The sequence below is a fragment of the Chiloscyllium plagiosum genome, unplaced genomic scaffold, assembly GCF_037043375.1.
Source record: "Chiloscyllium plagiosum isolate Xiang-an unplaced genomic scaffold, Cpla_swu_hap1 HiC_scaffold_10, whole genome shotgun sequence".
NCBI lineage: Eukaryota > Metazoa > Chordata > Chondrichthyes > Orectolobiformes > Hemiscylliidae > Chiloscyllium > Chiloscyllium plagiosum.
The window spans coordinates 61,998,991-62,024,862 of NW_028270148.1; the positions used below are offsets into that span (position 1 = coordinate 61,998,991).

Here is a 25,872-nt window from a genome sequence, read left to right on the forward strand (position 1 = left end):
AGGGCCTGTTTCCACACTGTAGGGAATCTAATCTAAACCTGTCACAATTACCAGCCACCTACATCTACATTTCACCTTCCCACCTAACTTCCCCCAGCCCCAAACCCACCCCCAGATTTATCTCTTACCCCCCTTCCCCCTCCACATTGCTGATGAAGGGCTTATGTCCAAAACATTGACTCTCCTGCTCCTCGGATGTTGCCTATCCTGTTGTGCTTTTCCAGTGCCACCCCTTTCAACTCTGACTCTCCAGCATGTGCAGTCCTCACTTTCTCCTTGGAATCACTGCACTCAGCTTCTTCATCTAAACACTTCTAAAGATTTCAAACTGACAAATCCAATCATTTATCTTTGTTGTAATCCTGCCAATTGAATTCTCACTCTTTTTTTTGTCCTTTTATCTATCTTTAAACTATGGTATTATGTAATCTCAATCTCATGAGGTTTAATGTTTCGTAAAATCCTTACGAAGTACTGTATTAAATATTTGCTCAAAATGCCAATGCACTATTTCCTTCCTATTTACTTGACAGCCTCAAAAGGTTGAAATTTGTAAAATATAATTTCCTTTAAAAAATGTGCCATGAGTTTGTCTGATCTTATTCTGATAATTCTAAATGTCATTTCCTTATTCACCATTATAATTTATCTAGTTTCTGTTTCTAACGAACCCACGTACCTTCCACTTCTTAAAACTTTTACAAACCTCCTCGTTTACTATCAATTTCGAAACCCTTACTGGATTTTAAAATCCTCCAAATCTTTGACTTACTTCTCTTATCAGTAATCAGCCTATTTTCTCAATTTATACCCTGACTTGTTCAGACACAAGACCCTAGTGTCACACTCAAACAACTCTCAAAATCAACAATACAGCTGTGCATGACTATTCTTCCCTAAAGGTCCCTTTACTGAACAGTTATTAATGAAACCTTTTTCATCACACAATTCAAGATCTGAAATTTCCTGTTGTTTGGTTCCTCCCAATATTAAAAAAAGAACAATTTGTATGCTATGACTTCATCTCCTAAATTATTAGTGCCAATTTGTTTTGCAGAGTCCATATGAAAATTAAATTTCTGTGAATACTGTTTTACCCTTGCTATACACATTTTTAATGTTCTGAAATTTACTCTGCCCAACATTACAGCCATTTTTAGAAGACTTTTAAACTATGCCTACCAGTGTTTTCTGCCAATTGGTGTTTCTTAGCTCCACCCAAGCTGATTTTACATCTTGATGTTCCAAGATAAAATCTTTTCTCTGCACTGCCGTTATTCCATTTTTCTTACTTGGGGCCTCCTTTTCCATTTTGCTTATCAAGTTTCACACTACTTACTTATCAACTTTGGTCATTCTGCAATCATTTCTCTGTAATGAATAGCAATCTGTGGTTGATTTAAGCAAAATAGGATTTCTGATTAATTTGTTAAGCACTGTAGCTCTCACTAGTGTAGCTCCGACAGTTCCAAGATATAATCACTCTGATTTTCTCTGACATGCATGTAGTACCAAACCTTTCAGCCTAGTGGTTGCTCACCTTCCTAATATAACAATAATGAGTTCTAGATTGTTTCATGCCAACTTGGTAAACTTCATGTTATTGTGTGCTTCATCTGTGTTCTTTGCACAGATAGAAGAGATCAACTATATATGAGTTATCTACAGAGATAGTTGAATTAGTACGGAAATACAATTAATTTGCAATGCTACCACTTGCATAGTTATATGGATGTTCTCCCACTGCAATGTAATTTAGTCATAACTGAAGTATAACTTACAATTCCTAACTCCTCACTACGTAACTAACTGGAAAATGGAATTTTGATCAAATTAATTGGATCAGCTGCAAAATGAATTAGATTTTTTGCACTTGAGTGGGAAGCAGAAAATATTTATTATTTCATTGATTTCAGAAAATGTAAATTAGCATAGATGCCTACAACTACCACTCAATCTCCTAACAAAAAAAAATCACCAATATTTCATGTGTTTCTACACATATGTATATTTGCACACCACACAATACTACATACTTCGACCTCGCCCTGCTGCAGCAATCCTGCTATTGAAACACTCAACTCTAGCTTTGTCTCCTCTAGACTTGACTATTGCAATCTTCACTAGATTGATTGGAGACTAAATAGAATGGACCAATATTCTCTGGCATTTATAAAAGAGTAAAATGTAATCATAATTGTATAGAGTGAATATATGGTTGGAAATTAAATTTAATATAGTCCAGATCCCACAATTTAAAAAATAAAACTTAACAGCATCTGAAAACAAAGCTAGAATTAACCAGTTCAATCATCTTATTTTCATGGTAGTAAGTCAGAGTCAAACTATCACTTGACCAAAAACTATAATAAACCACCTTACCCTTTTAGTTGCTAAAAGCCTATTAAGTGGCAGGTTGAATTTGTTGATGCTCCCAGGTAACCAGCTTTGCCCCCAGGTAACCAGACTTGAGCGTAGCTGCAGATCATGAGTATCTCTCCATCTCAGAGTATGAATCTCATGGAGACACTGCTTCCACGTTGCAGGCTTCAGTCTGAACAACAAACGTCTTATCATCATCACCAACTGCAAATAATTTTTTTTTATTAAAAATCATTAAGACTGTCGATATTGACAATGTTTTAAAAGGATATTCATAAAATGTTTATGTCATTTGTTTTAAAGTACTTTGGGGGTACACTGAAGAAATCAAAGGTACATCAAAGCAAGCATTCTTGTTCAATAACGCTACATTTTACATTAAACAACGTACCAGAACTGTTACTATCATATTTTTAAAATATGTGCATTCAAATTGTTAATTTAATAGATAAACGTAATGGTTAAGGCACAAAACCTTCACCTCTAAACACCACAATAATCCCAGGATTGATATCTGGTCTGGACAGATCTACCAAATCTCTGCTTGTTCACTTCAAGATGAAATTCAGCTAACAAGTGTGCAAGGAAAGAGGAATGAAAGCATATAGGAACTAAGTCGTGGAATTAAGATGACTTCTAATGTGAAACATGAGTGTGTTCTGGTTTCTCCTGCCAGGATCTGCCACCCTGCTTACATTGCACTCTCAGTTGTGACCCAGAAAATAGATCAACTTAAATGTTAACGTTTCAACGATTAACTCTTATTACATTTCAAAGCACCACAACCCTTTGTGAAAAGAGTTTCTTCTATTTTCTATTTTAAATATCTTGCATTTAAGTGTATTTTCCCCAATATTTGAAAATCCTCAATTACTGAAATATTCTATTTCAATCTTTTCTGTCCCATATTATATTTTAAAGACCTTCAAGTCTTTTCAATCCCCCAACAAAAACAGCTTCAACATTTCAAGTATTTCTACATATGTGTACCATTGGATACCATAATACCATTTGGCTTCATAACATCAACAGACCTTGCCCTGCTGCAGCAATTCTACTGCCAAAACACTCAATTCTCTATGTTAATTTCCACTAGACTTGATTATTGCAATCTTTATCCAATTGACTTGAGAAAAGAAGGCTATCAATGAGAGCAGATGAATAGAATGGGACAATATTCTCTGGCATTTATAAGTGTGAGACATAATCATGGTAGCATAGAATGGATCGGTCATTGGAAGTTAACCTCAGGGTCAAAAACATTACAAAGGTTGCAAACATACTGGTTCAGCTACAGTCAGGAAGAAAGATCAGTGGCTAGGGAGCAAACTTCATGGTGCAAATTATGGTTTTCACTTTCACAACATTTGACAGGGAGAAATGTTTTCTGCACCCAGCACTGCACGTCGGTCAGCTGAGTGGCAAATCAGAAACCATAAAGTGTTTGGGAGTGGTGGTGGAGAGATAGAGCTGCTGATCATCAGTGTCATGTGGAACCTGACATGATGTTTTTCAGTGATGATGACAAGTAGATGAGAGAAAGAGGAAAAACATTGGTCTTTGGGAATCCAGAGATTAAGGTATGGGTGCATCTCATGACAGGTAATTCTCTGGCTACGAATATAGTGAAGAATTGCATCAGTATGATGCAGGAGAATGAATAGCATCCGGATGATGAAGGAGAGATTTTGGAGAAGAATACTGTTATAAATCAGACTGAAGGCTGCAGAGAAGTTGAGATCAATCAGCAAGCACCATTTCACCATTTAATATGTTAATTGGCTTTTCTTTAGGGCAGTTACACTTTTGAAACCGAGTGACAACCTGATTACAGTGAATCAAACATGAAGTTGCAGACAAGATAACTAATGAGAGGAAGGGTGAGTAGGAGATGGGGTATCAATTCAAGGACAAATATTATATTGAAGATAATATTTCCCTGAAAGACACAGATACTGCACAGTAATGCTGGTAGCAGCATGTATGCTATTCCTAAATATTATCTTTAAATCATCACACATAAAAAGCTGAGAAAAAAAATTGTATTTAAATGGCCAAGCCTTGCACACCAAAAAACAATCAAAGAGTCCATCAGTCAAGGTGGACATTTACAAGGGGAGAGTGTTAATCACAGAATTTTATTGGGGTGGGTCAATATCTGTGGACAGTGAATTTCTAACAATATCAAAGTAGTCAGATGCCTGAGGGTTTGGTGGAAATTAAGTAAAGGGAGTAACAGATAGGTCTCATGAATAAGATCAACTCAGAGAACAAAGTCAGAGAGGAAGTAGAGAAATAGGCTGGTTCAGGAAAATGGTTGAAATTGAGGCACCTTGGGGAAGTTAAGCTTGTTGGACTAGATACAGGCCATGATTCAGTAGATACCAGCATGCATCACCCAACTCGAATTGCCCTGAAGCAACTGGCAGTGAGGTGCTTTCTTGAGCCACTACAGTCCATGGGGGTAAATATGCCCACAGTGCTGCTTGGAAAAGAATTCCAAGATTGGTCCCCAGAGACCATGAAGGAGTGGCAATATAGTTTCGACTGAGGATGATGTGTGGCTTGAAGGGAAATGCAAGTGGCAGTATTCTCTTGTATTTGCCTTGTCCTTCCAGATTGTAGGTTTGGGTTTGGAAAGTGTTATCAAAGGAGCCTTGGTGAATTTCTGCAATGCATCGTGTGATTGGTACACACTTCTGTCAACGTGCATTGATGGTGGAAACAGTGAATGCTGAAGGTGATGGATGGGAGGCCAATAAAGTGATTTATTTTATCCTGTATGGCATTGAGCTTCTCAAGTGTTGTTGGTGCTGCACTTATCCAGCCAATTGAAGAATATTCCATCTCAGTTTGATTTGTACCTTGTAGATGGTGGACAGATTTTGGGGAGTTAGGAGGCAGGTTACTCACCTCAGAATTCCTACCCACAGCTGAGGTCCTTTTCCTAGGGTGGTGGAGTCCAAAACTAGACAGCATAGGTTTAAGGTGAGAGGGGAAAGATTTAAAAAGGTCCTGACGTGTAATTCTTTCTCGCAGAGGATGGTGTTTGTATGGAACGAGCTGCCAGAGGAAATGGTGGAGTTGTGTACAATTATGTATATGAATAGAAAGGGTTTGGAGGGATAGGGGCAAAATGTTGGCAAATAGGGCAGATTGGGATATCTGGTTCGTGTAGATGAATTGGACTGAATGGTCTGTTTCCATACTATATAACTCTATGACTCTAAGTGCCTGATAGCACTGTCAATTACTCCCTCTATAACTTTGGTGATTATTGAATGTGGACTGATAGGGCAGTGATTGGCAAGGTTAGATTTGTCTTGATTTCTGACATTGTTGGCTAGATGTCATGCTGTAGCTGTACTGGAGGAGCATGTAAGTTCTGAGCTCAACTCTTCAAAGCTGTTACTGGAATGTTGTCAGGTTTCATAACCTTTGAAATATCTAGCGTTTTCACATGTCTCTTGATATTAAACAGAATATATAAACTTGGCTAAAGATTGGCATCTGTGATACTAAGTACTAAAGGAGTAAATCCACTTAGCAACTCTCTGAAGTTGATTGGAAATGCTTCAGATTTATACTTTACACTGGCGTGCTGGGCTCTCCCATCATGGAGAGTAAAGATTTTTGTGTATTTTCCACAATTATCGACAATTGTGTAATTGTCTGCAGCACTGCACAGCTTAGATCTGATTCTTTGGGTGGAGGATAGTTTAGCTCTGTCTATCATATGTTGTAACATGAGATGATTTGCATGCTGAATCTTGGAACAACATCACCAGACTGACACCTGAGTGTTAAATGTGGCTGGTTCTGCTCCTGATATGCCTTCCTGCACTCTTCCTTTAACCAGGGGCATCCACCTGCTGGAGGATAAAATGTGGAGGGGGACATGTTGGGTTATCATTTTATATGATATTGATTTAAAATAGAGATATTAGGTTGAATACAATTCTGCTGCTGATATCCTAAAGCACCTCATGGATGCAGTTTTGAAATGCTAGGTCTATTTGAATCTATCCATTATTAGCACTGTGTAATGACAATAAACATGGGGGAGGATGTCCTCAATTTGAAGATGACACTCACATCATCAAAAGGACTGTGCGGGTGGTCGTTCCTACTGTCATGGTCAGATGCAGTTACAACATTGGTCAGGAAGTCAAGTTGGCTTTCCCTTGTGTTGGTTCCCTCACCACCTGCCACGATCCAGTGTAGCAGCTATGTCCTTTAGGACTCAGCCAGCTCTACAGACCCACACTTGGTGATGGATGTTGACATTTTCCAGAGTGCATTCTGTGCCCTTACAAGTGTCAATACTTCTTCCAAGAGGTTTGACCAAATACCATTGGAGTCTTCATTGGTCTGTTCGGACTCCAAGGGCAACTCTTTTCTGACTGCACAATACTGTATCATCACTGGTTGTTATTTCCTGCCAGTCAGACAGCACATACCAAAATATAATGATGGTGGTGTAAGAATGACTTGCTTGATTAGTTTGTGGGACAGCTCTCCCGATTATGACACATTTAGCAATTTGTTAGTAAAGAGGATTTCAAGGAGTCAACACTTCTGCAGCTTACAGCAATGCTTTGGATCATCAGTGAGATTCATAACCACCATTAAACTAGTTTTTCATTATAGTTGACATGGCAGAACCCATGTCCCCAGAACTTCAGCTTAAATTTCTGGGTGACATCACTAGAATTATCACTATACGAGTAGAAGACAGAAAATTCATTTTAAAAAACCGATGGGATAACCTTTACTTAAAGTGAGTACACACAACTCACAAAAAAAAACACATATCCTTACAGTCCCAAACCGGTATGAACAATCTCCACCGCTAACCAAAGTTCGGCTGATAATCGACCATTCAGGGCACATTAATTAAGAATTTATTTGCTGTCGTACCTGACAGTCTTCAAACTGTGGAAGCCACCATTATAGTTCCCACAATGCCGAGCGACAGGAAACCGCCGATGCCGCATGTGCAGCCATCTTACTAAAGGAGCCGGTAGCCCACAACCGATTTGAATGGCCATCTTAGTAAAGTAGTCCGTAGCCGAGGCGAACATAGTCGATAGCTGTGACTGATCACTATTTTAGTAACGGAGAGTAACCCGCGCATTATAATTAGCCCTTAGGTCAATCATGTGTAATCCTCGTCCCTAGAGAACTAATGTTACAAGTGCATGTTAGCTGGAACAAGCATTTATAAAAAAAATAAATTCTTAAATTACAAACAGTTCCGATTACACGAAGGCCAGGTGGTAAGAGGTAATATTTTCACGTATAAATTGTTTAGGATGTGGACTGCATTGCCCAAAGGTGTCGTGGAGATAGGCGAGCCTTTCGAAAGGAAATTGCACTGAAGAGGAGACAAAATGTAAAGCAACCTGGAAAAGGCAAAGAGTAACACTGCGTTACTTGCTTCTTCATAGGGTCAGAACAGGTGTTAGGTCAAATGGCCTTCCTAACTGTTCTGTGATTCTATTTGCATTTAAACAAATCGGAAAAATATAATTTAAAAATTAATTTTGTTGAGCTTCTCAGTTGAAAACTATTCTAATTTTATTTCAAACTGGATACGAATTTAATCAGGAGATAGTGCGGACTGCAAATGCTGATGAAGGCTCCTTGGATGCTGCCTGACTTGCTGTGCTTTTTCCACCGCCACACTTTATCGACTACGAATTTAATCAGTTTTTTTGGGGATATATGAAAGATACTACTATAAGATTTCACTTCTATTAATTTGGGAAGTGAATTAGATTTCACTTCTATTAATTTGGGAAGTGAATTAGGTCCACTACCAATCGAGCAACCTGTGGTAAAAGTGCTTTTGTAGGATTGTCTGTTGTGGTTCAGTTGGTAGCCCACTCTACAAAGAAATTGGGGATCCGAGTCCCATTTGAGTTTGAATGTCAAGGTTGACATATATAAGTGCTGGATTATTGCAGGTGTTGTCTTTTGGATGAGACCTTGTTTTGTCTGCTCTCTCATTATTATAAAAGAATAATTTTGAAGATGGCAGAGGGTTTCTCCCTGCCGTACTGACCAAAATTTATCACTAAAAATGGATTACCTTTAATTATCACATGACTTTTTTGTAGGACACTTGTGTATAATTTGACAGCTATATTTGTTACATTCAAGTTACCTACATTTCAAAAATACTTAATTGTCTTTTAAAGTGCTTGGTATGTGTTGTGAACATGAAAGGTGACATATAACTAAGTATTATGTGATCAGGATTGGCTGTGATTCCTTTTTGCAGTTAAATAGTCCAGTAATATATTTTAGAAAAATAACTATGACCGTGAAGATTTGCTATTGCAAGGTTTGTAGCTCAGGTTGAGGTTTAGGGTGTAGGTTTGCTCACTGAACTGTAGGTTTGATATCCAGACGTTTCATTACCTGGCTAGGTAACATCATCAGTGGCAACCTCCAAGTGAAGGGAAGCTGTTATCTCCTGCTTTCTATTTATATGTTTGTCCTGGATGGGGTTCCTGGGGTTTGTGGTGATGTCATTTCCTGTTCGTTTTCTGAGGGGTTAATAGATGGTATCAAGATCTATGTGTTTGTTTATGACATTGTGGTTGGAGTGCCAGGCCTCTGGGAATTCTCTGGCATGTCTTTGCTTAGCCTGTCCCAGGATAGATGTGTTGTCCCAGTCAAAATGGTGTTTTTTTTCATCCGTGTTTAGGGCTACGAGGGAGAGAGGGTCGTGTATTTTTGTGGTTAGCTGGTGTTCGTGTATCCTGGTGGTTAACTTTGTTCCTGTTTGTCCTACGTAGTGTTTGTGGCAGTCCTTGCATGGAATTTTGCAGATGATGTTGGTTTTTTCCATGGGTTGTACTGGGTCTTTTGAGTTTGTTAGTTTTTGTTTGAGTGTTGGTGGGTTTGTGCTAGTAGGATTCCGAGGGGTCTTAGTAGTCTGGCTGTCATTTCTGAAACTTCTTTAATGTATGGTAAGGTGGTTAGGGTTTCTGGCTGTGTTTGGTCTGCTTGTCGTGGTTTGTTCTCGTAGCCCTACACACGGATGAAAAAAACCACCATTTCGACTGGGACAACACATCTATCCTGGGACAGGCTAAGCAAAGACATGCCAGAGAATTCCTAGAGGCCTGGCATTCCAACCACAAGAAGTTTGGAACTAGGGTGAGATGGGGGAAGGGGAAATGAGGAAACTGTTGAAGTCCATATTGATGCCCTGGGATTGAAGTGTTCTGAGGCGGAAGATGAGGCGTTCTTCCTCTAAGCGTCTGGTGGTGAAGGAGGCCCAGGACCTCCATGTCCTCGGCAGAGTGGGAGGGGGAGTTGAAATGTTGGGCCACAGGGCAGTGTGGTTGATTGGTGCGGGTGGCCCGGAGATGTTCCCTAAAGCGCTCTGCTAGGAGGCGTCCAGTCTCCCCAATGTAGAGGAGACCGCATCGGAAGCAACGGATACAATAAATGATATTGGTGAATGTGCAGGTAAAACTTTGATGGATGTGGAAGGGTCCTTTAAGGCCTAGTTCTAAACTTTCAGCTCAGCACTGTCCCCATGACTTGTCCTACCTGCCTATTTTCTTTTCCACCTATCCACTCCACCCTCCTCCCTGACCTATAACCTTCATCTCCTCCCCCACTCACCTATTGTACTCTATGCTACTTGCTCCCCACCCCCACCCCCACCCTCCTCTAGCTTATCTCTCCACCCTTCAGGCTCTCTGCCTTTATTCCTGATGAAGGGCTTTTGCCCGAAACGTCGATTTTACTGCTCCTCGGATGCTGCCTGAACTGCTGTACTCTTCTGGCACCACTAATCTAAAACACAGTAATTAGTCATGCATAAACCCCTTTATAATGTAATCATTGATTTTTTTTTAATATTAGATTGGATTCCCTACAATATGGAAACAGGCTCTTCGGCCCAACAAGTTCACACCGACCCTCTGAAGTGTAACCCACGCAGACCCATTCCCCTACCCTATATTTACCCCTGACTAATGCACCTATCACTATGGGCAATTTAGCATCGCCTATTCACGTAACCTGCACATCTTTGGATTGTGGGAGGAAACCCACGCAGACATGGGGAGAATGTGCAAATTCCACATTGACAGTCACCCGAGGCGCTGTGAGGCAGCAGTGCTAACCACTGAGCTACCTAATAACTGTCAATGTCTTTGACATTGCAAATTAACTGTGAACAATTATAAGTATATGACCAGATTTTCTAAGGAATGGCAGCCTCATGCAAATTGCCACTCCATCTCTTCTTTTACGAAAGGCGAGAACTCTGCATTTCTGACAGGAAATTCTGATCAGGGTTCCTTCAGAAATGTGGAGCTGTAATTCAATTCTAACAGTTCTTTGATAGGGGGCAAACCACAATCCCTACTCACAGCAGTTGTCCTGTATTCTGGAATTTTATGGTCCCAAATCAAAGAGAGTTACTTTGACAGCTGCTAACAAATGGCAAGTACATAAAATTGTCAGCGAGTTCTCAGATTGAGGTTGAGGTTCTGAATGTCGGTTTGCTCGTTGACCTGGAAGGTTTATTTTCAGATGTTTCATCACCATACTGGGTAACATCTTCAGAGAGCCTCTGAATGAAGCACTGGTGGTGTAGCCCGCTTTCTATTTGTGTTTGGGTTTCCTTGGGTCGGTGATGTCATTCCCTATGGTGATGTCATTTCCTGTTCTTTTTCCTCAGGGGATGATAAATAGGATCCAAGTGAATACCTATACAGTGTATTCAAAAATAATGGGTACCATATGAACACAGTCCACTGATTTTCTCAGCAACAAACCCAAACAAGTAGACAAAACACATCCAGAAACTGAAGCCACTCTCCCCTACATCAATGACATCTCGGAAATGACTGCCAGACTACTCAGACCCCTTGGCATCATGGTAGCCCACAAACCCACCAACAAACTAAAGCAGCAGTTAATGAACTTGAAAGACCCTTTCCAGACAACAAGCAAAACTAATGTCATTTACAAAATACCTTGCAAGATCTGAAACAAACACTACTTTGGACAAACAGGCAGAAAACTAGCCACCAGGATAGATGAACATCAACTAGCCACAAAAAGACATGACCCACTTTCACTAGTATTCTTACATACGGATGAGGAAGGACACCACTTCAACTGGGACAACACGCCCATCCTAGGACAAACCAAACAGAGACACGCACGAGAATTCCTAGAAGCATGGCATTTGAACTGAAACTCTATCAACAAACACATTGACTTGGATCCCATTTACCATCCCTTGAGAAGAAGAACAGGAAATGACGTCACCACTAAAAATGACATCACCAACCCGAGGAAACTCAAACATATAAATAGAAAGTGGGCTACACCAGCAGTGCTTCATCCGAGGCTTGCTGAAGATGTTACCTAGTATTAGATTAGATTAGATTACATTACAGTGTGGAAACAGGCCCTTCGGCCCAACAAGTCCACACCGACCCGCCGAAGCGAAACCCACCCATACCCCTACATTTACCCCTTACCTAACACTACGGGCAATTTAGTATGGCCAATTCTCCTGACCCTGCACATCTTTGGACTGTGTGAGGAAACCGGAGCACCCGGAGGAAACCCACGCAGACACGGGGAGAACGTGCAAACTCCACACAGTCAGTCGCCTGAGGCGGAAATTGAACCCGGGTCTCTGGCGCTGTGAGGCAGCAGTGCTAACCACTGTGCCACCGTGCTGCCCACTTGCCACCGTGCCGCCCACATGCGTTGTAAGAAATTTGAACTCTTGCTTAAGAGAAGCAGAGTATTTGAATATTTTTAAGTCTGAATTGGATTGATTCTTGGTAATGGGGGTTGACGTATTATCAGGGGTAGGCGGGAATGTGGATTTGAGGTTACAATCAGAGCAGCCATGAATTATTAAATCGCAGAACTGGCTCAAGGGGTTGAATGGTTCCTTGTTCGTCTGTTGTACTTGCCCATCACTTACTGCACCATTAAACAGCTTGCACGTCTAGCAACCTTGCAAGCAAATATTTTGAGCTTAAGAGTAAAGGGCCAATAAATTAATAGCTGATGCTGTTAGAAGCCCTGTTGCACTGAATTCTGTGATTTTTGGGTTCCAATTTAAGGCAGTTTCTGGGTTACAGGAGTTTTGGGGCAAAATACTAGTTTTAGTATTGGGAAGAAATGGTAATTAGTCATTGGGAGAACATTTTGCATAAAATAAATACTTGCCCCAATGATGGTGCTAGCTTGCGTCTGATTTGAAGTAGCTCTAATTACACTTGGCAGCATCTGTGGAAAGACAAAAAGAGAGAAAATGTTTTCAGTCCTACATGACTCTCTGGTACGGACGATGCTGCCAGACCCGATTTTCTTCAGGTTTTTCTGTTTCTATTTGAGATCTCCAGCATCCACAATATTTTGCTTTGCTTGAAGAATAAAACCTACCACACTCGAGGACTGGGTTCAGTCCTGAAATGTTAACTTTTCTGTTCTCCACAAATGTTGATTGGCAACTGTGTTTCTTTTCTGTCTTATTAATACTAGTCATTGTGATGACCGCATTGAAATGAATTGTGAAACTGTTACATTCAAGGCCTAAGTGATGTTTTCAAGTAACGAAGAGGGCTACTTTTCAGTCTGGAGGCCTGTCACCACTGATGTACAACAGGGATCAATGCTAGGTCCACTTTTGTTTGTCATGTATATTCTCATCTGAATCACTTATATAAACAGCATGGTTAGGAAGTTTGCAGATGACACCAAGATTGGTGGTACAGTGGACAGTGAAGGTGGTAATCTAAGATTAAAAAGAAAGTTTGATCCATTGAGGCAATGGTCTAAAGAGTGGCAGATGAAATTTAATTTGGATCAATGCCAGTTATTGCATTTTGGTAAATTAAACAAGGGCAGGACTTATACAGTGAAAAGTAGGGCCTTGGGTGATGTTGTCAAACAGAGAGACCTGGGGATTCAGATAATTCTTTGAAGTTTTCATCACATACAGGGTGGTTGAGAAGATGTTTAGCAGGCTTGCCTTCATTGATCAGAGCACTGAGTTGGAGTGTTATATTAAGGTTATACATGACAGAGATCAGGCCTTTTCTGGGGTACTGTGTCCAGCTCTGGTTGCCCTGTTATAAGAAGGATATTATTAAGGTGAAGAGGGTTCAGAAGAGATTTCCCAGGATGTTACCAGGAGTGAAGGGTTTGAGTCACTGGGACTTCTTTTACTGGAGCATAGGAGGTTGAGGGGGTGACTTTACAGAGGTTTATACAGTCATGAGGAGCATCGACAATGTGAGTGGCAGTTGTCTTTTCGCTCAGGTGGGGGATCTCAAGACTTGGAGCCATACTTTTCAGGTGAGAGGAAAAAAGATTTTTTTTAAAAAATTGAGGAATTATTTTATACAGACAGTGGTTTGTATGTGTAATAAACTTCCAGAGGAATGGTGGGTGCGGGTACAGTTATAACGTTTAAGACATTTTGATAAGTTCATGAATGAGAAAAAATATAGTAGGGCATGGGACAAGCGAAGGAAGACGGGGCTACTTTAGTTTGGGATTATGGTCGGCATGGACTATTTGGATCAGTGGTGCTGGAAGAGCACAGCAATTCAGGCAGCATCCGAGGACAGGCAAAATCGACGTTTCGGGCAAAAGCCCTTCATCAGGAATAAAGGCAGAGAGCCTGAAGCGTGGAGAGATAAGCTAGAGGAGGGTGGGGGTGGGAGAGAGTGGCATGGAGTACAAGAGGTCAGTGGGGAAGGAGATGAAGGTGATAGGTCAGGGAGGAGAGGGTGGAGTGGATAGGTGGAAAAGGAGCTGGGCAGGTCGGACAAGTCCGGACAGGTCAGGGGATCGAGTTTCTGGAGGTTAGAAGCTAGGATGAGGTGGGGGAAGGGGAAATGAGGAAACTGTTAAAATCCACATTGATGCCCTGGGGTTGAAGTGTTCCGAGGCGGAAGATGAGGCGTTCTTCCTCTAGGCGTCTGGTGGTGAGGGAGCGGCGGTGGAGGAGGCCCAGCACCTCCATATCCTCGGCAGAGTGGGAGGGGGAGTTGAAATGTTGAGCCACTGGGCGATGTGGTTGATTGGTGCGGGTGTCTCGGAGATGTTCCCTAAAGCGCTCTGCTAGGAGGCGTCCAGTCTCCCCAATGTAGAGGAGACCGCATCGGGAGCAACGGATACAATAGATGATATTAGTGGATGTGCAGGTAAAACTTTGATGGATGTGGAAAGCTCCTTTGGGGCCTTGGATGGAGGTGAGGGAGGAGGTGTGGGCGCAGGTTTTACAGTTCCTGCGGTGGCAGGGGAAAGTGCCAGGATGGGAGGGTGGGTCGTAGGGGGGCGTGGACCTGACCAGGTAGTCACGGAGGGAACGGTCTTTGCGGAAGGCGGAGAGGGGTGGGGAGGGAAATATATCCCTGGTGGTGGGGTCTGTTTGGAGGTGGCGGAAATGTCGGCGGATGATTTGGTTTATGCGAAGGTTGGTAGGGTGGAAGGTGAGCACCAGGGGCGTTCTGTCCTTGTTGCGGTTGGAGGGGTTGGGTCTGAGGGCGGAGGTGCGGGATGTGGATGAGATGGGTTGGAGGGCATCTTTAACCACGTGGGAAGGGAAATTGCGGTCTCTAAAGAAGGAGGCCATCTGGTGTGTTCTATGGTGGAACCGCTCCTCCTGGGAGCAGATACGGCGGAGGCGGAGGAATTGGGAATACGGGATGGCATTTTTGCAAGAGGTAGGGTGGGAAGAGGTGTAATCCAGGTAGCTGTGGGAGTCGGTGGGTTTGTAGAAGATGTCAGTGTCAAGTCGGTCGTCACTGATGGAGATGGAGAGGTCCAGGAAGGGGAGGGAGGTGTCAGAGATGGTCCAGGTAAATTTAAGGTCAGGGTGGAATGTGTTGGTGAAGTTGATGAATTGCTCAACCTCCTCGCGGGAGCACGAGGTGGCACCAATGCAGTCATCAATGTAGCGGAGGAAGAGGTGGGGAGTGGTGCCGGTGTAATTACGGAAGATCAACTGCTCTACGTAGCCAACAAAGAGACAGGCATAGCTGGGGCCCATACGTGTGCCCATGGCTACCCCTTTGGTCTGGAGGAAGTGGGAGGATTCAAAGGAGAAATTGTTAAGGGTGAGGACGAGTTCGGCCAAACGAATGAGAGTGTCGGTGGAGGGGTACTGTTGGGAACGTCTGGAGAGGAAAAAACGGAGGGCTTGGAGGCCCTGGTCATGGCGGATGGAGGTGTAGAGGGATTGGATATCCATGGTGAAGATGAGGTGTTGGGGGCCGGGGAAACGGAAGTCTTGGAGGAGGTGGAGGGCGTGGGTGGTGTCTCGAACGTATGTGGGGAGTTCCTGGACTAGGGGGGATAGGACAGTGTCGAGGTAGGTAGAGATGAGTTCAGTGGGGCAGGAGCATGCTGAGACAATGGGTCGGCCAGGGTGGTCAGGCTTGTGGATCTTGGGAAGGAGGTAGAACCGGGCAGTGCGGGGTTCCCGGACTATGAGGTTGGAAGCTGTGGGTGGGAGATCTCCTGAGGTGATGAGGTTCTGTATGGTCTGGGAGATGATGGTTTGGTGATGGGGGGTGGGGTCATGGTCAAGGGGGCGGTAGGAAGAGGTGTCCTCGAGTTGGCGTTTGGCTTCAGCGATGTAGAGGTCAGTGCGCCAGACTACCACTGCGCCCCCTTTGTCCGCTGGCTTGATGGTGAGGTCAGGATTGGAGCAGAGGGATTGGAGGGCTGCGCGTTGTGAGGGTGAGAGGTTGGAGTGGGGGAGGGGGGTCGACAGGTTGAGGCGGTTAATGTCCCGGCGGCAGTTGGAAATGAAGAGGTCGAGGGCAGGTAATAGGCCAGCGCGGGGTGTCCAGGTGGATGCAGTGTGTTGGAGGTGGGCGAAGGGGTCCTCAGAAGGTGGGCGGGAGTCCTGATTGTGAAAGTAAGCTCGGAGGCGGAGGCGACGGAAGAATTGTTCGATGTCACGGCGTGTATTAAATTCATTAATGCGTGGACGGACGGGGACGAAGGTGAGTCCTTTGCTGCGGACTGATCGTTCGTCCTCAGTGAGGGGGAGGTCTGGGGGGATGGTGAAAACTCGGCAGGGCTGGGAGCTGGGAGCTGGTGTGGGTGTAGAGCTGGGAGTGGGGTCGGAGCCAGTACCTGGAGTGGGTGTGATGGTGGGGGGAATGGGGGTAGAGTCATGAGCAGGGGTAGTGTTCCCCTCGGGGTTCTGGGGGGTGGGGATAGTGACAGTGGGGTCTGTGGGGGGCGTGTCAGCAGAATGCAGGTGAGTGGCGCTGGTGGGGGCGGAAGTGGTGGCAGACACGGCAGTAGGGGTGGCGGAAGTCACTGAGCGTGTGGCATCGGCGATGATGTGAGGGCCAGAAGTGGCTGTGGGAGTGGCCATGGTGGAGGCGGAAGTGACATCATCAATCAGTGTGGGGTGGTAGCTGCATCAGCCGCATGGCTAATGGTGTTTCGGACTATTTGGACCGAAGGGTGTGTTTCCGTGCTGTATGACTCTAGAAGAGCGATCCTGCAGGATGTGATTGAGCAGTACAGCTGAGACGTGGCTCTTGGGTTCACATTCTTTGATTCTACTTGCAGCACTAAGCAGCGGGAAATGGCTGCAGCCGAGTTGCGCAAAGAAGTAGAAGATTATTTGAAAGGGCTGAACATCGAGACTGTGTGTGAGGAACATCCCGAGGTAAGTGTTCAATTGGATGAGTTTCTTTTAATATACTTCCCTAAATGCCTGCAGCCAAAGCATGCATAAGGGCAAACGATGTTTCATGAAAGGCAGATATAATCGATCAGTAAAGTAAAATTTCCAAATAGGTCATGGTTATATCTTGCACGGGCTGAGCCACCGTCTGGGCGCTGGTGGTGCAGGCTGAGCCCTTCTTCCGGGTCAGCAGCCCAGGGGACTGCTGAACCGAAATTAAAAGGGAAACAGAGTGCACGTTCGGATCTATTTTAATGTTTCTCCGCGAATAAATGCCATGACATTTACAAATATGATGCTGGTAACAGAGTGAGTTATTTAATTCAAGTGGTATCTTTTTTGCGTAGAGAACGTGGAGCTTGCTGAGGAGTAGTTAAGCTGAATAGCATAGATAACGTTTAAGGAGAAACTGGGGAAAAGAACGTCCTGTTGATGGGGTAAGGTGAAGGAGAATAGCAAGTTTCTGGTGAGCATAAACATGGATGCGGACATGTTGAGCGACATGGCCTTTTTCAGTGCTGTTCACGTACTTCAGTGGATTACAAAATGTTATGTTATCCATGGAAGTAAGTTTGTTTGGGCTTAACAGGTTGTGATTGTACTGTACTCATTAACTTGTTAAATGGTCAATTAGGTGAGTTTCCTTTAATACACTTCCCTGAATGCCTGCAGACCAAGAATGCATAAGGGTAAGCGATGTTCCCTGAAAAGCATATATAGTCAATCAGCAAAGTAAAATTTCCAAATAGGTCATGGTTGTATCTTACAGGTGAATGATATTACGATCTCTTGTTGCTTTTTAAGATATGAAAATATGATGTAAAACCACACACAAGACACTTCTTATTAAGAGGCTTTTCCAATGGCTGATGCACAATATAACCGTAGCTAAGGAAGTCTCCCTTATCCCCCACCTGTTGTATCTGGGATCCATTGATCAAGTTGGAGTTATTCACTGTGAGCAAAAATAAATCTGAACAAAAAATATTTGCTTCAGAAAGTTAGATGATATCCTGACTGTCTTCAGGTAATATTTTGGATCCAGTGCCCCTTCCTCAGAACAGATCCTGCTATGCTCCTTGATCAATGTCTGTTTTGATTCTGAATTAAAGCATTCGCTGTTCTTTCAGATTTTATTTAATATATGTAATAATGGGCTTGATGTGTTTTTGCCCTAATTGGGAAAAGTGAATGCTGTTCTGATTAATTTCTTCCCAAGTCAGTTGTCACATCTTTCCTTAAGGATTCATGTGAGGGGTAAGTTTGGTTGATAGGAAGCAAAGATTGGAGCAGTGTAGTTCTTGATAAAAGTGATTAAATGAAACTGGTTCACCTCCTGTGCTATTTCACAATTAATCTCCTTACTGTTTCTGTTGCCTTTGTGTTAGTTCTCCATGTCTCCTTTTTCTATTTCTGTTTTTCTTTTTCAATTTCTCCTTTCTTAAACTCTTATTGCCCTCTTCACCATGTCTCTTGTCTTTATCTTTCTGTTTGGGTACTTAGTGTGACAGGAGAACTTACCACTGAGGCTGTATTGCAGGCTGTATTAACCTTTCAAAATCCTGAGGGAAACATGGCTTGCATCCCCAAATAATTCTTCTCTCCCCATCACTCATACTACTATTTACATGCAGTCTACCCCTTTGCCTTCACATAGTTTTAAGTGCCATTTCCACTGCTGCCTCTACCACTTCAACTCATATCTTGAATATTCCTTTCCCACTTGCTCTCCAGTCACTTACCTAGACTTCTATCACTCACTCTGCCTGTTGGTCAGTGGCAAAAAAAGGTGACCTCTTAACTTCATTGCCATATCTGCTTTTCCGCCCTTAAAATTTCCCTGAAAATAATCTTTGAATTCTTTGAAATTCAAAGATATTGAGTGGAAAAGACAAGTCTGAAGCGTGTCTATTGAAATCTCATGGAAAAGCAGGACCACCTTTGAATCTCATTGAGTCATAGAATTGTACAATACGGAAATAAACCCTTTGGTCCAACTTGTCCATGCCGACCAGATATCCTAAATTAATCTAGTCCCATTTAAGAACATTTGGCCCATATCCCTCTAACACTTCATATTCATGTACCCATCCAGATGCCTTTTAAATGTTGTAATTATACCTGCCAACACCACTTTCTTTGGCAGCTTACTCCAAATGCACATCGACCTCTGCATTAGAAGTTTGTCCCTTAGGACCTTATATCATTTCCCCTCTCACCTTAAACATACGCCCTCTAGTTTTGGACTCTCCTACCTCGGCTATTCACCTTATCCATGCCCCTCATAAATTTATAAACCCTCAGCCTCTGACGGCCCAGGGAAAGTACCCCAGCCTATTCAGCCTCTTCCTATTGCTCAAACCCTCCGACCCTGGCAACATCTTTATATCTCTTTTGAACCCTTTTAAGTTTAACAATATCTTTCCTATAGCAGGGAGACTAGAATTGAACACAATATTCCGAAAGTGGCCTAACCAATGTCCTATACAGCCGCAACATGACATTCTAACTCCAGTACTCTATGCACTGACCAATAAAGGCAAGCATACCAAATGCCGCCTTCACTACTCTTTCTCTGTCTGTGATTCCACCATCAAGGAACTATGAATTTGCACCCCAAGGTCTCTGATTTGCCTTTTCAAAATGCAGCATCTCACATTTTCTAAATGAAACTCCATCTGCCACTCCTCGGCCTATTGGCCCATCTCATCAAGGTTCTGTGTACTCTGAGATAACCTCCTTTACTGTCAACTGCACCACTAACTTTGGTGTCATCTGCAAACTTAGTAACCATTCCTCCTATATTCACATCCAAATCATTTGTATAAATGACAAAAACTAATTAGGATGACTTGTTGCTGTTTCATTGAACTATGTAATCAATAACCTGCTGTGTAATCTTCCTGCAGTGGTCACAGACCAGTTGCACATTGAGTGAAAACCTGTCCAATTAGGACACTTGACTGGACTGATGGCACCTTTCCTTTGCTAATGTGTGCAACTTATGACCCCTGGACCTGCAAGGAAATCCTGTGAAGGAAACAAAGTCAACACCCTCCAGATTTAACTGGCCCTATCTGTATCAAAGTGAATAAAGATGGAAGTCTTAGCAAACAAGGTTTTGTGGAACTGGCTGTTGTAGTATGTTAGATCTTAAAGATGTCACCAGACCTGAACCTGAAATTGGGTGTGATAGTTACCATACAACCACAGATGTAGATGAATGCATTCAAAGAGATTGCAGAGGTATCAGCAACCACATGCATGAGCCTTGAAGGTATTGCTTTCAGTAATACTGTGGAAGATGACCCTTAGCCAACAGAACATGCACTGAGGATATTGCCTTCTCTAACATACAACCTTGTGTCCAATCTGTTGCATGTGATTGTCACAATTTCTACACTGCTGAAAGTGCTTTGTTGAAGCATGGTGTACCTCCTCTGAGCTCCAAATAATGTGTAATATGCGGCTCCTATGTTACAGGAAAGCCTTTTGGCACTTGAATGAAATTATTCTCCTTAGAACCCTAGACACATTAGAACTTACACAAAGTTGCTGCTCTCAGGGAGAAACAACTACTTATCTGTGGATGAGTGCCATACCTCTAGAATTCTATCAACAAACACATCGACCTTGACCCAATATACCAGCCACTGCAGCGGACAGCTGGAACTGACAACCGGAAGCGGCAGAGACAAACCACTATAAATACCGGAGGAAACATCGCAGAAGCGCTTCACAGGAGGCTCCCAAGCACTGAGGATGTCACCTAGACAGGGGATGAAACGTCTGCAACACAAATTACCAGCTCGGCGAACAGAACCACAACAACGAGCACCCGAGCTACAAATCTTCTCACAAAGATAGAACTCCCCGGTCCTCACCTTCCACCCAATTAATCTCTGGAAACAGCGCATTATCCTCTGCCATATCTGCCATCCACAATCAGACCACATCACCAAAGATATATTTCCCTCCCCACCCCTTATCTGCTTTCTACAGAGACCGTTCTGTGACGCCCTTGTTAGGTCCACAACCCACCCTCCATACCCAGCACCTTCACACCTTGCTGCAGAAGGTATAAAACCCACACTCGCACCTCCACCCTCCCCTCCATCCAATGCCCCGAAGGATCTTTTCACATCATGCAGAGATTTTCCTGCACATCCACCCACCTCATCTGCTGTGTCCGTTGCTCTCGATGTGATGACCTCTACATTGGGGAGACAGGATGCCAACTCATGGAATGTTTCAGAGAACATCTCTGGGACACATACACCAAACAATCCCATCACCCTGTGGCTGACCATTCAACTCTCCCTCCCACACCCCCAAGGACATGCAAGTCCTGGGCCGCCTCCACCACCGAAACAAAGTCACCAGACAACTGGAGGAAGAAAACCTCACCTTCCACCTTAGGACCCTTCAACCACACAGCATCAACATCAACTTCACTGGTTTCCAAATCTGTTCCCCCTCCCAACTCATGCCAGATCCAGCCCTCTAACCTGGCACCGCCCTGTTCCTCTTTCCTACCTGTCCATGTTCCGTAGTCTTTCTCTTAGGCATCTGTTGATGAAGTTGCGCGGGTATCCGTTTTTGGCGAATACCTTGTATAGGTGTTCCTATATCTTGTATAGGTGACCAGCTATCCTTAGTAGCCACACACGCAGACAACAAGCAACATGAATTCAACTGGGACAACACTACTATCATAGGGCAAGCCAGACAGAGAACAGCCAGGGAATTCCTAGAGGCATGGCATTCATCCACAAAATCCATCAACAAACACATCGACCTGGACCCAATATACCAACCACTACCGCGGACAGCTGAAACTGACAACCGGAAGCGGCAGGGACAGACCACTATAAACACCAGAGGAAACATCAAAGAAGCGTTTCGCAGGAGGCTCCCAAGCACTGATGATGTCGCCTAGCCAGGGGACAAAACGTTTGCAACAAAAACTTCCAGCTCGGCGAACAGAACCACAGCAACGAGCACCCGAGCTACAAATCTTCGCACAAACTTTGATTCACTTCCCTGCTCGTCGGATGCTGCCTGATGTGCTGTGCTTTTCCAGTGCCACACTACTATTTTGCTGCCAAAGTGGTAAGCCAAGCGGGGACTGGATATGTCAGAATCTCTATTTGATGTCAGTGTCCAAGGATTTAATTTCCTGCATGTACTGTAACCTGCCTACACTTGGCTTTTAAAAACATTTGTCCTGTATGAATCCTCTATCTAGAACTGTTTGTTTGTGTCTTTCAAACACGTCATTCAATGGAAAGTTGACATTTTATTTCAGTATCACAGGGATTCGGGACTTTCTGCCTCTTCAAAGTTCAGCCCTTTTTGAAAATGTATGGAACATTTTTGTAAATTTAATGTTTTCTGAAGCATAAAGTCATCATTGCCCCTAGAGGACAATAGGGCTGCTCTCTCAGAGACATCTGGTTTAACTATACCTCAGCTGAATGATAGGTCAAGAAGGCAGGAGCTTCACGGTGACCTCAGCCAGTGTTGGAATTGAAACCTCACTGTTGGTGTCGCTCTGCATTGTAAACCAGTCAACCAGCCAATTGAGCTGACCAACCCCCATTTTGTTAAGCATTGAAAATGCAGAAAAACTAGCATGGGTGTGCAATCAGCCTGCCATTTTTCTCTCATAGCTTCTTTGTATTTAAAAAAGCAAGACTAACTATAAATTTCATCTAAGGTTTTTGAAATTTGGCACTGGAATTTCTTTAATTTTAAGAAACATTGGACGAGAAAGTGCTAAATTCTAACGAAATTATTGCTCATTTAACTTGTTATTTTGCACTGAAGCATCTTTGCAAATTGGTTAAATACTATATGCTCAGATTGCATTTAGGGTTGCCAACAGATTAAATGTATTCCTCAAGGTTCCATCATATGCTCTGCCCCACATTCCAGCCATTAGTTGTTAAAAACATTAATCCTTACATCATGCTGCTTTCTTCCATCAATTCAAAAGCAAAAGACTCAGCCAAGCTGAATTTTATTCCTTTTTCAATATTTTTATATCTGGTAAAGAAAAAATATGGATAGAACATGATGAATTGTAGGAAACATCAATAACAAAATAATTAATGCCCATGTGACTTTTATGCCTATGATTGCAAACAGCTATGTCCGGGAGATTGACCTTCAATTTATGGCCAAAACTGGAGGTTTGGCAATCCTATCTGCACTATCAGCATTCAAATCTAGGTTGAGGCTCTCAGAAGGTTGAAACCTTCTGTAAAATAATGAATGATGGCAATAAAATGAAGAAAATAATGGCATTAAAAAATGCATTCTCAGGATGTGGATGTGAGTGGCATTTATTGCCCTGCCCTAGCTGTCCTGAGACGGGGATAGTAGACCATTTTGAACCACAGACACACAGAATATATATCACCTAAAAACACAAAAACAGACTCTTGAGTGTCTAACTGAATCATGATAAGTGATAATGTATATCTTTGTCATGATTTGATACAACTACTTGTCTTTCCAGGCTACTTCAGAAGGCTGTTAACAATCAACCATGTTGATATGTGTGATAGGAGTCGGTCATTCAGAGTATGGACAGATTAACTGAACCAGTGGGTTTCTACATAAATTTGAGAGTATTGTAGTCGTTTAATTGATAGTAACTTCTTGTTTATGGTTGGTTTCAAACTGAATTCAAATTCTTAAACTGTCATGGTGGGACTTGATTTCACATTTCTACAGTTATTAGTCCAGCAACATAATTACTACATTCTAATATCCCTAAAAAGCATTCAAAGTTTCAATCACTGAAAACAAATAGTCATAATTTTCTTTCAGAATTTCTGATTTATGGTTAAAAGATGTTGTAACGCCACATTGTGGTGGTACAGAGAATCATGACAGGCAAGAGATGAGATAAATGTTAGGGAATGAATACGTAGACTTTTTTTGCAGTGGAATTTTCCACAGGAAATTATTACACATCATTTTTCAGGGACTGCACACATGTCCTGATATATTAATGGTTGTGTTTCCTGTCATTTCACATGGTGATTTAAGAACAAATGCAACCTTCAGGTGAAATAGTTTTGGGACAGGTAATAATTGTATCAGAATTCATAGACCCAATTTTAACAGATCCATTTCTGGTCTTATTGGAATATTTACTTGATAAATGTTTATGTCCATGTGTACTCCCTTGATCTCTCATGCACTGGAATAACATTAGTACAGGTTTATCTAGATTATTTCCCATTATAAGTATGAATTTAAAATACACCAGAAATTAGATGACAGGAAGTAAATGCAGACAAAAGATTCATATGCAATATATAAGCAGATTTGACTATTATATCCTACAAAGACAAAATTTATGATGAAATTTTAGAAAATTTGTTTTTTCTGTAGGTGTTCACCGTTGAAGCCATGATGCCTTATGTACAACACCTTAAAGGGGCCCACAGTAAGAATCTGTTTCTGAAAGACAAGAAGAAAAAAAGCTTATGGTTAGTGACAGTCTTACACAACAGACAAATCAACTTGAATGACCTAGCAAAGAAGCTGGGCTGTGGAAGTGGAAATCTGCGCTTTGCAGATGAAGGAACAATGCTGGAAAAATTAAAAGTTGGTCAAGGTTGCGCAACACCTCTTGCTTTGTTTTATGATAAACAAGGTGATGTAAAATTTGTGCTAGATTCAAACTTCGTGGATGGAGGACATGAAAGAATCTATTTTCATCCAATGATTAATTCAGCCACTATGGGTATTAAGCCTATAGACTTCTTGCATTTTGTGAAGGAAACAGGACATGAACCTACAATTGTAAAGTTTGATTAAAATAGAAACAAACACTTAAATGAAATGACTTGCAACTGGCTGGATGTAATCAATTTCAACAGTAATTATTTTTGAAATTGAGATTACTTACATTGCAGTAAATACTCCCTCTACATGGTTTTAAATTTTTAGCAGGGGTTCATCCATTGTATTAATAAAGTATGCTACTGTCTCAAATGTTATTGATTACCTGCTGTATTCTGTCTTTTGCCATCAATTATATAAAAGGAGAGAATCATTCAGTGTATGTGAGAGTTTATTTGCTTTTTATTAAAATGTTCATAGTGCAATGTTTTGTCATTTATTTCCTTGGAGATGGAGGTGAAATTAGTGCTGGAGGCATACATAAATTTCCATTTGAATATGTGTCATCTTTTATCAAGCAATCTGAAATCAGATTAAACATAATTTGATGCAGAATAAATCTTTACTCCTTCCTAAAAGTATGCTCCTGCTCCAAAATCGGACAAGTCATTCCTTATATCTCACTGTGACAGTTTCCCATTTTCCACACTATCCAACTTGGGGGATTTCTGATTTGAAAGAATGCTGTTAAACTCTGGCCAGGTCCATGAAAATTAGCAAGTCGTTGGGTATTACAATAGCTGCAGGCTTTGGAAGCAAGAAGAGTTTATAAGGTAAGTGAAATGGTTTTGCCCCCTTTACAGACCATTATTGAATGCTGTAATGTTAGGTGTACCAATGCTGAATAAGCTGAATTGTAACAGTGCTGTAATTGGACAATGCAAGTAAACTTTAAGCAACACGCTTGCTAGTTTGTTACTTCTGTCAGATGCCAAGCAATCAAGTAAGAGGTCAACATTATATAATTGAGGAAGTTTTTAAATGAATTATAAAAATGTGCATTTAATGGATATAACAGTAGAGTGGATTTTAAGAATACAAGTGTAACCTATTATGATAACCAAGTGGAA

General features: G+C 42.2%; 2 protein-coding genes across 5 annotated transcripts in view; one reads left to right on the forward strand and one right to left on the reverse strand.

Annotated features, from left to right (window-relative positions):
• The window catches only part of mtif2 (mitochondrial translational initiation factor 2), a 51,671-nt gene extending 44,303 nt beyond the window's left edge, over positions 1 to 7,368 (reverse strand). For 2 of the 3 annotated variants that reach the window (XR_015758452.1, XM_043695984.2), the window contains exons 1-2: positions 7,303 to 7,368; positions 2,383 to 2,586 (exon numbers count right to left, since the gene is read on the reverse strand). Coding sequence is in view for 1 of the 3 variants with exons in the window: in XM_043695984.2 (XP_043551919.2) it covers positions 2,383 to 2,580 (198 nt within the window). In the remaining 2 variants the exon portion in view is untranslated. Of the gene's footprint in view, positions 1 to 2,382; positions 2,587 to 7,302 lie in introns of those variants that run through there. The other variant, XM_043695987.2, reaches the window with a different exon arrangement.
• Positions 7,369 to 7,546: 178 nt separating this feature from the next.
• Positions 7,547 to 25,180, forward strand: prorsd1 (prolyl-tRNA synthetase domain containing 1). Of its 2 annotated transcripts, none has more exons than XM_043695989.2 (3): positions 7,547 to 7,668; positions 16,984 to 17,083; positions 24,509 to 25,180. In XM_043695989.2, the coding sequence occupies exons 2-3, from the start codon at positions 17,000 to 17,002 to the stop codon at positions 24,935 to 24,937; spliced, it is 513 nt and encodes a 170-aa protein (XP_043551924.2). In that variant the 5' UTR covers positions 7,547 to 7,668; positions 16,984 to 16,999; the 3' UTR covers positions 24,938 to 25,180. The 2 variants fall into 2 exon arrangements, with proteins under 2 accessions (XP_043551924.2, XP_043551925.2); XM_043695990.2 differs by lacking the exon at positions 7,547 to 7,668 and adding an exon at positions 13,722 to 13,740.
• Positions 25,181 to 25,872: the final 692 nt, after the last annotated feature.

What these genes read in the sequence shown, in the direction of transcription:
- prorsd1 (XM_043695989.2), top strand. Translation starts at nt 17,000, where the DNA reads ATGGCTGCAGCCGAGTTGCGCAAAGAAGTAGAAGATTATTTGAAAGGG. An exon ending in TGTGTGAGGAACATCCCGAG is followed by an intron (nt 17,084 to 24,508) that starts GTAAGTGTTCAA and finishes TTTTTTCTGTAG; the next exon opens with GTGTTCACCGTTGAAGCCAT.